This window comes from Micromys minutus (assembly GCF_963924665.1).
Source record: "Micromys minutus genome assembly, chromosome: 10".
In the NCBI taxonomy this organism is placed as follows: domain Eukaryota; kingdom Metazoa; phylum Chordata; class Mammalia; order Rodentia; family Muridae; genus Micromys; species Micromys minutus.
The window spans coordinates 44,630,115-44,642,845 of record NC_137979.1 but is presented as its reverse complement, the minus strand read 5'-3'; the positions used below and the strand labels follow the sequence as shown (position 1 = coordinate 44,642,845).

Here is a 12,731-nt window from a genome sequence, read left to right as displayed (position 1 = left end):
CACCAAGGGCGCTATTTTGGAACCAAAATACAGTGTGTCTCTGAACAGCACCTTTCTCTGAGAGTTATGCTGCAGGTTGGCCCAACTTAGCCAACGGTTCTGCCTGTGGTTTAAAGTTCCCTCAGGGATCTGGGACACAGCCATGCCCAGTGTCCTTGGATTTAGGGGCTGGTAAGACTTTAATTTAAGTGATATGTTGCAGTCAGTACCACAGTAAGCCAGGAGGTGTGTTGATGATGCTGAATCTTAGGCCCTAGTCCGGGGGTACCAATGTGAAATGCTGGGGCAACAGAGGCCTGAGTTTTCATTCAATGATGACAGGAACCTTTGTGAATGGGGAAACTGAAACCACAGTCCTTGTGCATGTTAACCCCTCTTCCACGGAGCTCTATAGCCCAGATGACTGTGCGGGGCTCTGAGAGAGGTGGAGTCTGGTCACATTCACTAAAGACCTCCAGCTTTTCATCCACACTCCCCAGCTCAGGATTCCGCTGCTCTGGAAGCCCAAGGCAGATTCAAGGCACCTCCCCCAGCCAAGAACCAGGGCAGTCAGCTAATTGCCTCCCTGAAGCGGCTGATAAGATGCTATCAGAGGTGTAGTGGATCCTTTGGCTGCTGTCAGTTTTTGTTACCAGAACTCCTCAGGCATTAATGTGTCCAATGTCCAGTAACAGGGTGCAGGAAGGTAGGTGAAAGAGACTGGGTGTCAGAACTCTCTGGAAGCCTTCCAAGAAAGCAAGGCAGGGATGACTAGGGCTTGCTTTGTCTCCTCCAAACTAACCTGGTAAATCAATGAATGACTATCCCCAAAGGCTAGCTGGAGGCATCTCAAGACACAAGGCCACATGATTCCAGCTTCCTGAGCCATTCCAGTTTCCCAACCACCCAAGGCCACACCACTTCCCCTCTTTGGTGTGGGGTGCTCCAGAAACACCCTTTTACCCTTTGTGTGGTCTGAGCCAGAAAGGAAACTCCAGGGTGTGAGCCAGGCCCAGACTGGAAGAGAGGACAACTGTAACAGGTTTTCTTGGGGGGCCAAGAAGAGTCTGAAGTCTTCTGAGGCAGGCCCTCCAGCCCAGAAGTCCAGGGCTGTTCATTTTAAACTTCAGCTCAGTAACTGGATTGCAAAACTCACTTGGTTAGACTGTCCCCAGCATTCTTTACGGAAACAAGAGTAGAAAATACTGAATGAACTCTCCAAGCCCCTCCCACCCTCACCCCCAAAAGAGCTGTTACTCCTGTTTCCTCTTTGTGTGTGAGGGAGGGAACTCTGGGTCCTATGCTGGCTCTATCACTAAACTATACCCTCAGCACTTCTTTAAGAAGTTTCTTTGTTTTGGGGTGTGTGTGTGTGTGTGTGTGCGTGTGTGTGTGTGTGTGTGTGCGCCCATGCAGGTGTGGATCCTAGAGGGTGTGCAAAAGGTGTGCACCTGAATCCGGATCCTATCTTCCCCACCCCCAGTCCCTCAGCCCAGAGTGACAGGCAAACCCGTAGACCCTTTCTTATTAAATACGAGGATATTGGCCTGCCTTGTCCTTCATTTACAGGAGGCATCTGTTGCAGCTGACTGGGCATGTCCTAGAACTCAGCACTGGCTTGTGCCCATGTTCTGTGACGTCACTTCCAGCAGCACGATACTCCCACATACTCCAAATTAGGCTCCTGCAAGCCCAGAGCCACAGGAGCTGCTGGTCTGCGGCTATGTAAGGGAGGAACTGGGGGTTTTTCTCTAGCCCCAGCTGCTCTGCAGAACCATACAGAGGCTATCAGTCCACCGCCCACTTTTCACGCCTATGTCTGACAGCCAGACCCACCAATGACCAGTCCCTGACTGGGCCTGAAAGGGCCTTGGGGGGGGGGGGTAGAGCCCGTGGGCAAAGCCAGCTGGGTTTTCACACAGGAAGGAAGAGCAAACTGAGGTGGGAGGCTGGCGGGAGAGGGCGGAAATGGCTGCTGTGTTAGCACCCAGAGGCAGATGGGAGGCTCAACCCCACCCCCCAGCTTCGACCCTGGTGCTAAAAACAAGCTATCTAATCTGCACTGTGGCCTCCACCACCGTTCCATAGGGAATGGGAGGTGACTTAGACACTGTGTGAGTGTGTGTGTGTAAGTGTGTGTGTGTCTGTCTGACTGTCTCTCAAAGGGCAGTCTGTCTCTTTAAGGAGGAAATGCCATTTGGGCAGACTGCCTAGGAAGAGGGAGAACTAAGAAAGGGCCCTCGGGTACCTCAGCCCCTCTCTTCCCTCTGACCAGCTCACTGCCACGCAGGCCTTTCCTGAGGCTGTCAGGGAGTGGATGAGAAAGGAGGTGGGGGGTGTCAGACATCAGGGGCTCACATTGCTGATCTGGTCCTGGGTCTTCTTGATTCTCTGCAGCTCGGGCGTGTCTGCCACCACGCTGAAGCCTTTGCCCTTATTCTTCTCAAACTCCTCCTTGTAACGCACCTGGAGGCCAAGGGGAAAACTGGGGTCAGATGGAAAGTGAAGATGGGGGGGAAGGATGGCTCAGTGGTTACAAGTACTAGCCTACTAGCCGTTCGTCCAGAGGACCTGCAACAAATACTTAGAACACAAAATAAAGATGGAGGCACTTCTGCTCAAAATCCTAACATCAGAGTACACCAGAAGAGAGCATTAGGTTGGTATGGTGGTGCACTCAGCAAACATGGACACGGTACTTGCTGTGTATTGGGCTTGCAAAGGACGTGCAACCTGCTCGTGCCATGGTCCGTGCGTGAACAGACAACTGTTGCATTAACTAGGAGCTAGACTGTTAGGTTCATTTGCTGTGAGTTATTCCCCTTTCCTAAAGTGTGGCATGGGAGTGGAGTGAACATTCAAAACAGACACCAGCCTGCCCACGCTGCTGCTCTGTGACATGTAACCCAGGCCCAACTTCTAACACCACACGACAACTCACAATCATCTGTATCTCCACCTCTAGGGGGTCCAAGGCCCTCTTAGAGTCTGAGGGTGCAGGACACACACGGTGCACAGCAGATAGGCATAACACCAGTGCACATAAAATTACTTATTTATTTGCTAGGCAGTGATGGCATATGCCTTTAGTCCCAGTACTTGGGAAGCAGAGGCAGACAGATCTCTGAGTTCGAGGCCAGAGTTCCAAAAGAGCCAGAGACAATTACAGAGAGAAACTCTGTCTTGAAAAACCAAGGGGAAAAGAAAAAGCCAAAAAACAAAAACCAAAAAAAAAAAAAAACAAAAGTTTTAATTTAAAAGGTCATTTCTACTGCCTGAGGTCACATGGCTTAGCAGCAAATGTCCAGAGGCGTCAGGATGCCTGGCTCCTAACCCTACACTCCTTCTGTCTACAACTACAAAAACCACTCTTGCCAGATCTGAGTGTCAGCAGCCTGCATCCCAGCCGGGATCCGGCCGGACCCACCAAGAGTGTGGGGGAATTTTAAAGCAACTAAACTGAGCAAAAGCTGCGCCAAAGGACAAAGCCGCTGCCCAAGAGATCAGTGAGCCTTTGACAAGCCAGAGTAACTTCCCGGAGTCTGCCACGCTGCCGCGGAGAGTAACTACAGGAGAGGCAGTTCTGCACAGAAAGAACCTCAGAAGAGAAGCCCTGAGGAAGGCCCAACCATGCCCTGCTGTCCCACTCTCCAGAGAACTCTATGAAAAACTAAGGCACCCAGGACACACTACAGAAAGAACTTCCCCAACAGGAAAGGAAGCAAAGTCAAAGGAACAGCTCATCTTTCCCTGGGGATTTTGGAGAACTGAGGCTGGGAACTGTTTCGTGCCTTTGGCAGCTCACTGTCCGTCCGTCTCAGTGACCGTCTGTTCCAGGCCTCACCAGCTGTCGGTTTTCCTCTACAACGGCACTGTCCTGAACCAGGTCAGCCCAGGACACAGGGGCCGGGATGTTGGGAGTTTCCAGGATGCAAAGCCGAGGCAGCTCCCAAGCCTCAAGTCACTGGTCACGGGACTGAGCTACTGCACTGAGCTCACAGCTCCTGAGCTCTCCTGGCAGACCCTCCCCGGTCAGGATCACAATTTGGGTGGATCTTTCCTCCTTTGATGCAGATAAAAAGGAAAGCCTAAATGGGGATTTGGTAGCTCAGGCCTGTAATCCCACATTCAACAGGCAAAATCAGGACATATCTACACATTAAGACCAAGAAGATCCAGGGATTGTAAATGCATTTGGTTCACACTAGAAGCCAGACTGGGATATAGACCCAGAATGGCACAGGCCTCACGGCCCCTGGAACCGCCCAGCGGGTAGCCTGTCACCTACCCTCCTAAGAGGCTTGAAACAGCACATCACTACTAAAAAAACCTTCAGAAAAAAAGGACATCTGGGGCTGGAGGGATGGCCCAGTGGTTGGGAGCACTGACTGTTCTTCTAGAGGACCAGGGTTTAATTCCCAACAACCACATAGCAGCTCACAACTTTCTTTAACTCCCAAGATCTGACACCCTCGTCCAGATATACATGCAGGCAAAACACCAATGCACACAAAGTGAAAATAATTAAAATGATTAAGCTTCTGTGGAGAGCATTTTAAGAAAAAAGACACGTGAAGAATGGAGACTGTGGGGACGCAGAAGGGTCCCGCCTGGACTCAGCTTCCTGCTAAAGAGCCATCACGGGCACTAGTGAAAACATGAAAAAAGAAATGCTAGCTAGTAGTGGTGCACACCTTTAATCCCAGCGTTTGGGGGCAAAGGCCGGCTGGTCTTAGTGAGTTTGAGGCCAGCCTGGTCTATACAAAAGAAAAACCCTGTCTCAAAAAACAAACAAAAAGACAAGCCCACAAGAAAAGCCAGGATGGTAATACACACCTATAACCAATAATCGCAACACTAGGGAGGTAGAGGACAATCTGTGAGAAAATACACACACAGACACACACACACACACAGACACACACACACACACAAACGTATATATTTGAAGCCAGTCTGGGCTACATGAGACTGTTTCAAAATATGGATATGTACACACGCATGCACACACACACACACAAGCTGAGCATGGTGATAGATGCCCACATCTCCAACCTGCTTGGGCCAGTGGCTTAACCTCTGAAGCCTCAGGTTCCACATCTGTTAAATGGGAGAGCAATGGAGTCAACTATGCTGGACACCACATGAGCGCGACTGTGCAGAACCAATGCCTAGCCCCACTCCCTCCAGTTTCCTGGCTTTGCAAGGGTCAGGCTCCTAAGCCAGAGAACAGTTGCCATGGCAACACTGGAATGACATCAACTGGTTCCCAGGCTTAGGAACCGCCTTTCCTCCTCATGGGCAAAGGATAATCCATTTCACACTAACTCAGGAGTCAGAGAGGGTGGGGTGGGACAGGGCAGGGAAGCCTGGTTGCTGCACAGTGTGGCCACAGGCCCCAAGGCAAGCCAGTGCTCCTCTTGAGGTTGGTGTGTAGAGAAAGAGAGCAGGCTAGCTAGTCTCTAAAAGCCCAGTTGTTCTGGAGTCTGTGACCCTATATCTAAGCAACTTTTGGACTTAGCTGGAGAATGGTGGTGGGAAAATTTCTTTTGAGCACTTTATTTCATTTTCTTTTCCTAAAAGGGGTGGCCTGGAGACCCTCAATCACTCTCCCTTCACCTATGCAAGAGTGCTTGAAATCGGATGGCTCGATAGCTATGACAGGGTAGCTGGGGGTGGGGGTGGGGTGGGGGTAGGGCTGCCAGGTCACTCAACCCTCTTGTCAGTTTGGCCAGATGACTCTGTCCCTCTTTGGTGTTGCCAGGGCCTCCCTCTCTGGAAATTCCCACAGCAGCATTGGGCGTGATGCCCAGACAGCCAGTATCCATGAAGAGCTACCTTTCCAGGGTAGGTTTGATCACTCTCTCATTTATCCCAGCTGAGAGCAGCCACACACAAGCGTTTGGCAGATAAAGAATGAACTGAACGCAGACACATCTCTTGTGATCCAGCAGAAGAAGCCAGTAGAACTTGGCAGCACACAGTAAGACCAGTGAGACACAGGCAGGATTGAAAGTTCTGGGCTAGGAGGCTGGTTAAGAGCACTGACTGCTCTCCCAAAGGTCCTGAGTTCAAATCCCAGCAACCACATGGTGGCTCACAACCATCTGTAATGGGATATGATGCCCTCTTCTGGTGTGTCTGAAGACAGCGACAGTGTGTGTACTTATTCTGGACTAGCTCTGTGCTACAGAGCAAACCACTTATCTCTCTCTCTCAAAAGGGGCTGGGGGAGTAGGAGGATGTGCGTGCCTCTTGAGTTACCGGCACTCTTGGGTTTACATGGCAGGTCCCAGACCAGTCAGGGATATGTTGTGGAGCTGTCAAAAAACAAAACAAAACAAAAAAAACAAACAAAAACCCCAGAAACACTCCACCAACCATTTCTACTTATGTTATGTTGGAACCTGTGCAGCCCATTCCCCCTCTGAAAAGGTCCGATTTTACATCAGGCCCACAGAAGTGAGGAGCTAATGAAAGATCAGAGCTTCAAGTGGAGGTCGGAGTCACTGCATCCACTTCCTCTCCTGCACAGAGAACAGGAAAGGGAAATGTGCTAAGCTCTGACACCACGCCAAGCAGGGCAAACACCTAATGCATACTAATGGCCCCACAGGCGAACCTGGGAGACCACTGTCATTTTATACTCAGGGGCCCTGTGGCAGGGTGCAAAATGACACCCAAGACACAGCTGGTGCTGGTAATCTGAGATTCAACTTCAGGCTGCTGGTTCTGGCAATAAGACAAGGGCTGTCGGGGGAGGGCGGTGGCACATGCCTTTAGTCCAGGGACTTGGGAGGCAGAGGAAAGCAGATCTCTGAGTTCGAAGCCAGCCTGGTCTACAAAGTAAGTTCCGGGACAGCCAGGGCTACACAGAGAAACCCTATCTTGAAAATCAACACCCGAGACAGGTCTCCATATGCATGGCATAGGCTTCTCTTTAACTCACCATACAACCCAGGCTGGCCTTGGACTCCTGAGTACAGGCCTCGTCAAACCTGGCTCAAACTATTCGAGCACTTTTAAGATACGAGTACACATATGCATGTTCATTGCTTATGTCTGTGTGTGTGTGTGTGTGTGTGTGTGTGCTCACAGGTGCACAGGAAAATGCATGCAAGTTCAGATGTCTTCTTCAGGAACACTACCCATCTCCTTTAAGACAGGGCTTCTTATAAGCATGGAGCTCACCAATATGGACAGAGCCCCCAGAATCCTCTGGCCTTAACCCCCCCCCCCCAAGGCACTGGCATCTTTTTATCTAGGTGCTGAGAACTTGAGGGGCAAGAGCTTTGCCAACGGAGCTCGCTTGCTTGCGCTCTCGCTCTCGCTCTCTCTCTCTCTCTCTCTCTCTCTCTCTCTCTCTCTCTCTCTCTCTCTCTCTGTCTTTCCTGCTGGGAATCACACATAAGTGCTACTACACTCAGGAAGACGCTGCTCTTCAGGGAGCACAGCTGGCATGCAGGTCACAGGAGTGAGAACCCTGCCCCAAGATGGTGAGGGAGAGGCGTACACACACACACACACACACACTCGTACACACACTGCATTTCCAGAAACACTCTATGAAGGTGACAAGACACAGGACAGAGAGACACTCCCAGCACATATGCCCGGGAGAGGGCCTGGATTCGGTCACACACACCCTCTATTCCAGCCCCACCCTGAAGATACTGTCTCTATTTAGTGGGGGTACAGTGAGAAGAGGGGGCTGGGGACAACTGCCAGCTTCAACCGACCGAACCACTTGGAGTTCCTTCTGGGCAGCTCTGTGGCAGGGGAGGTTAGAGATATCCCAAACACCCACAGCACCATTCAGGACCAATATAGCGATGGGAAAACAAAGCAGAAATGGCCCAGGCAGCTCCCCAAAGGAAAAAGAACCCACACATGAAGCCAGGCCAGGAAGCAGGCAGCCCTGGAAGGAGCCCAGGATCCCCTGCTGGGGTGGAGCAGGGAAGGGGAAGAAGGTTCCCATTTTGCTTCCAGCCAGCCACACAAAGCTCTAGCTGGCCCTGCCCCCACAGCAGCCGCAGATCTATCACTAGACCGGCCAGCCAGGCCTGTCCTGTCAAGGCTTAGTGACAGGCTCAGCCCCCAACTTCCAGGCAAATGGGGGTCTCTATTTCAGTACAGAGGAGGAAAAAAACTGTGAGGGGGAGAGAAAAACAAACAAACAAGCAAACTGCTCAGACTGCAAAGATGGAGAAGAGACGCAGGGGCCAGCACTTTCCTTTCCACATGGTGCTCCAGGTCACCAGGACCAGGAACAGATCTGTGCCCCAATGTAGAAGGCCAATTCCTTCACCTCCCACCCCGCTGACTGGGGTCACACAGACCCTCCAGGGTGGCATCATCCCAAAGTGGCTGCCTATTGGTTTTGTCAGCCAGGACTTAACGTGTAACAACCCAGCAGAGGAAGCCTCCAGGGCACCCCTGCCTGGAGAGCAAAACCAGGAATCCCAACCCACAGGAGGCTGAGTTTGAAGGATTAGCAGGAGTTTGAGGCCAGCCTGGGCTAACCTCCTTCCAGCTTGCAACTAAGCTCAAAAGCTGTTCGCCTGAGGGGCTGAGCAAGTGGTGCTGAGAGGCTGGGGGACAGACAAAGTCCCTGGTAGGCAGACAGACAGGGAGAAGGGGGCCGTGGCTAGATAAGAAAGATGGTGAGCTTTCATCAGGTGGCTTCTCCAAACCTCCGTAACCACACGGACATAATAACAGCCCCTCCTTAGGCTAGGAGTAGGGGCTCACACCTAAAATTCCAGCACCCAGGAGGCTGAGGCAGGATTCCATCTTGAACTACATAGGGAAGTCCAGACCAGCCAAGAATACAGTGAGACCCCGCTCAAAAAAAAAAAAAAAAAAACAGTAACAACAAAAAAGAGAAGCCAACAACTAAAGAGCAGCTCTTCCCTTTTTGACAATGCCGTGTGAGAATGGACACCACAGGTCCCCTAGTAGGAAACTAAGAGAATGCTACTGTCCGCCCACAGCAGACTCCTGATACTGTAGGAACCTCTAAATCTGCGTGCAGAGCGGAACAGCCCCACAAACACCAAGGCCAACCCAGATGCTCCTATACACAGGCCGGGAGTAGGGCTGGCCGCCTTGCCGGTGGCTATCAGCCCCACACTACAGGGGTCAGATTCCAGAAGCAAAAAAACAAGCTGAGGTGGAGCTCTTGTGGAGTTCCAAGGGCAAGGGGCTTGGGTTTCTTCTTAGAGTAGGATGTAGAAAGAAAAATAAAGGAGGAGGAAGAAGAAGAGGAGGAGGGGGAACGATCTCATGCCTGGCTCAGGCATCTGGCCCTCTGACCCCTCTCCCTGCCTACTGGACCAGTCCACCAAGCATATGGAATCATCTGGAGCAGCTTCCCCAGGGACTGCTAAGGAACAAGCATTGTCTGTGCCGTAGAACACACTGGAGGGCTGTACACAAGGAAGGCACACACTTGTGTGGGGGACTGAAAAGACTGGAGCCCAGAATCAGCAAACTCGCTCAATATGGCCTTGAACTGTAGAATCCACTTTCCGGTCAGGGACAGGGAGGAAACTGATCCCAAACCTGCCTTTGGAGTCACATCAAGGACAAGAAAGGAGACGTAACCACACCCCTTTTAGGTTTCCACACGTTCTCAGCAGCTGTGGGGACTAGTGTCCTTCTTATGGAGAGGAAAACTGTTCCTTTCAGGTAGTAGATAGGAAACCATAAACCAGATGTGGTGTGACCAGTAATCCTGGCACTTGGGAGACAGTCACAAGAGGATGAGGAATTCAATGCTATCCTCTTTTTTTCCCCCTAAGATGTTTAATTATATGTAGGTATATGTTTCCGTGAGGTTATGTGCACGTGAGTGCAGATGCCTGGAGGCTTCAGATCCCCACCCCAGAGCCTGAGTTTGGATTCTGAGCTGTCTTTCCAGCACTTAAGGCAATTTCTTAAAAAGGTGATATGATGTAATCATCTCAGAACAAACAAAAGAACCACCTGAAGCAGTCCTTCAGGGGTCTGTGAAGAGTGAGTCCTTGTGGACCAGGTGGCACTACCCTGGGCACCTTGCCAACTCAGTAAATTCCCCCATTCTCTCATTTAATCCTTTAATCCTCCCTGAGGCAGGCCAGGCCAGTTCCAGGCAGGCAGGCAGGCAGGCAGGCAGGCGGGCTCCAGACCACCTAGCAAGTGCAGCTCAGTGTCTCTGAAGGACAGTTTTCCCCTCTGAGCCAGGGCGTGTGATGTCTCCTTCTCTATTGGGACCTGTCCCACTCAGGAAAGCCAAGCTGAAGAGATGGGAGGGTGGGCTCTGTGAGGGTGGGCCCCTTCACATGGCCTTCCCTCCAAGAGATCCAAAAGGTCTTGAAACATAGTTACAGAGGACAGGCTGTCTAACACAGACTGGTACTTTTTTTTTTTTAAGTTGGCTCCAAGCCCTTCTATGTCAGGTGTGAAGGGAGTGACAGGCAAGGGACTAACAGCTCTAGGAGCCCTGGCAGAGTCAGATATCCACACCTCTCCAACCAACTTCAGGTAGGAAGGCGGTTTATTCTTTCCCCCGACCTCTGCACAAGTCAGGAAGTGTGAAGTAACTGAGCCAGGGTGGGGGTGGGGAGACAGGTCAGCCTGGGATTTCAGCACCACAGGCCTTACAGAGACCACAAGAGCCCTGGCCCAATCCGGTTACACCACCCCTCCGCTTCCACCGGCTCTCACCTGACTCTGCAGCTCGCTCTGTTGCTTGAGGCGGAGGTTTTCCGGAGTGTCTGCCACCATGGTGAAGGACTGCTTGGGGTAGTGTCTGTGGGACAGAGAGTGGATGAGGCGTCACTCAGGGCAAGCACAAGGAACTCTGAGCTTCTCTTATCGCTGAGCAGCCCCCCTGCCAGAAGCCAATGCTGAAGGGAATCTGGGACTTCCCAGGCACAGCCTAGGCCAGATGAGAGGACAAGACACAGCAGGTCTGCGTGTCTGCCTGGCAGACAGAACTGTCCTGGCCCACAGGGAGGCTTCTGAGGATTTCGGATTACTTGTTCCGATAATCCATGCCTTGAAGTACCCCATAGAGCGTCCCAGGGACAGGCCACCCAGGAGGGCCAGCCTAGATGGGTTCAGGATCGGAGCTGAGACGTCTAGCCTAGAGATCAAACACACAAAGGAGTGTGAGGGACCCAAGACTGAAGGAAACGAGGACAAAAATACCCAGGAGGCTCCCTGTCACTGTGAGAAAAGAACGCACCTGTTCAACAAACACTTAAGTTAACATCTCACCAGGCGTTGAGGTTGAGCTGATCTAGGACTAGAAAGCTCTTCACACCTATGTCCCCCTACAGTCCTCAGGTAAACCAGCCAGAAGACAGGCAGGGCTGTGTTTAGTGCTAGAATATGAAATAGCTGAGGTCCACATGACTTCATCCACCTCAGAGAACTCGGGTGGGTGGCGTCTCCAAGAAGGCTTTGTATTGAAAAGCCTCACCTGGCCATGTTTAGTTCTGTGTGACTGCACCTCTCTCAGCTGTGACCAGTGCACACCTCCTGACTCACAGACTCACAAGCACCAGGTAAGAAAAAGATGGCCCAGATAGTCCCTTTTCCAAGTAGGACCCACCCCAGCTGGTTGGAAGTCATGAGCTGCCACCTGCTTGCGTACTTCAGCCAAACTTGGCACATTCTTTAGCCACCTGGACCACCCGTAAATGTTTTCTATCCCTCTGGACCACCTAGGGTAGAGCAGACTCAACCAAAGAAGGCAAGGCAACCAAAGGGACACAGTGATGGGCCCCTTCTAGGTGACCATCTTCACCGCCATGGTGATGTCATTGTCTTAGGCCTAGACGATGCCAGTGTGAGTTCTGGCCATCCCATTTAGCTAGATAAACAGTTCCCTCAGCAAAATCTGAAGCTAGATGAGCAAAGCAAACATACCAACAGCGGGCAGCAGAAATGGACATGGATAAAGACAAGCAAAGGCAAAGTCCCATCCCCCAGGTCCAGCCCGGTGCCCCGCACAACCAAGCCACACACAGCTCAGGAGCCCATCCAAAATTCCTGCTCCTGTCTAGAGACAGGAGATGAACAGAAGGCATGGAAGAGAGATCGCTTGGCTGGTCCTGAGACCCTAGGAGACAGGGCTTCAGAAAGAACTCTCTATACAAACTGGGTTCACTCTGAAGGAAAATGGAACTGGACGCCAGACAATAGAGATGCACGCAGCAGAAGTGAGGGATACACGATCTAGGCAGCTCCAGCCACGCGTGTGGGGCCAGGTCATTATGCTGGACAGGGTGAAGGCAGCCCAAAGAGCTAAAGACAGGAAAAAGGCATGCATCTAGCCACAGAAGCCTTCCACAAACCGAGGTGACTGTTCTCATTTGGCTGCACATATAGATTTAAGGCAGAACGCCATCTCCAGTGGCCCAGGGACAGCCAGACACGTGCATCCGACTGCCACACCCTCTCCCCAGGTCCTCAGCTGGGAGTGATTACTAACTGCAAAGGTGTGTCCTCCACGGTGACAAGCATTTCCTAGACACAGCTGGCAGCTGTGGAGCCTCCACATTCACACATCCTCCACTGTCCCTGTCCCACCCTGTACCCCACCAGAAGATCCCAGGCACCAGATGGAATCGGGGTACTTCACCTCTTTGTAGCCACCATTATCCTCTCAACCCCTTAGAACAGGAATATTAGTGGGGGGAGGGGCAGCCCAGACGTGGACTCTAGAGTGGAATGGGGAAGGAATCTAATCCTGTATCAGTTCA

At 51.7% G+C, this 12,731-nt stretch overlaps 1 protein-coding gene across 1 annotated transcript in view; it reads right to left on the bottom strand.

Annotated features, from left to right (window-relative positions):
• LASP1 (LIM and SH3 protein 1) overlaps positions 1-12,731 on the bottom strand; it is a 37,245-nt gene that overhangs the window by 10,429 nt on the left and 14,085 nt on the right. Inside the window, exons 4-5 of the mRNA XM_080923095.1 lie at positions 10,687-10,771; positions 2,338-2,445 (exon numbers count right to left, since the gene is read on the bottom strand). Of these exons, the coding sequence (XP_080779221.1) occupies positions 2,338-2,445; positions 10,687-10,771 (193 nt within the window). The remainder of the gene's footprint in view (positions 1-2,337; positions 2,446-10,686; positions 10,772-12,731) is intronic.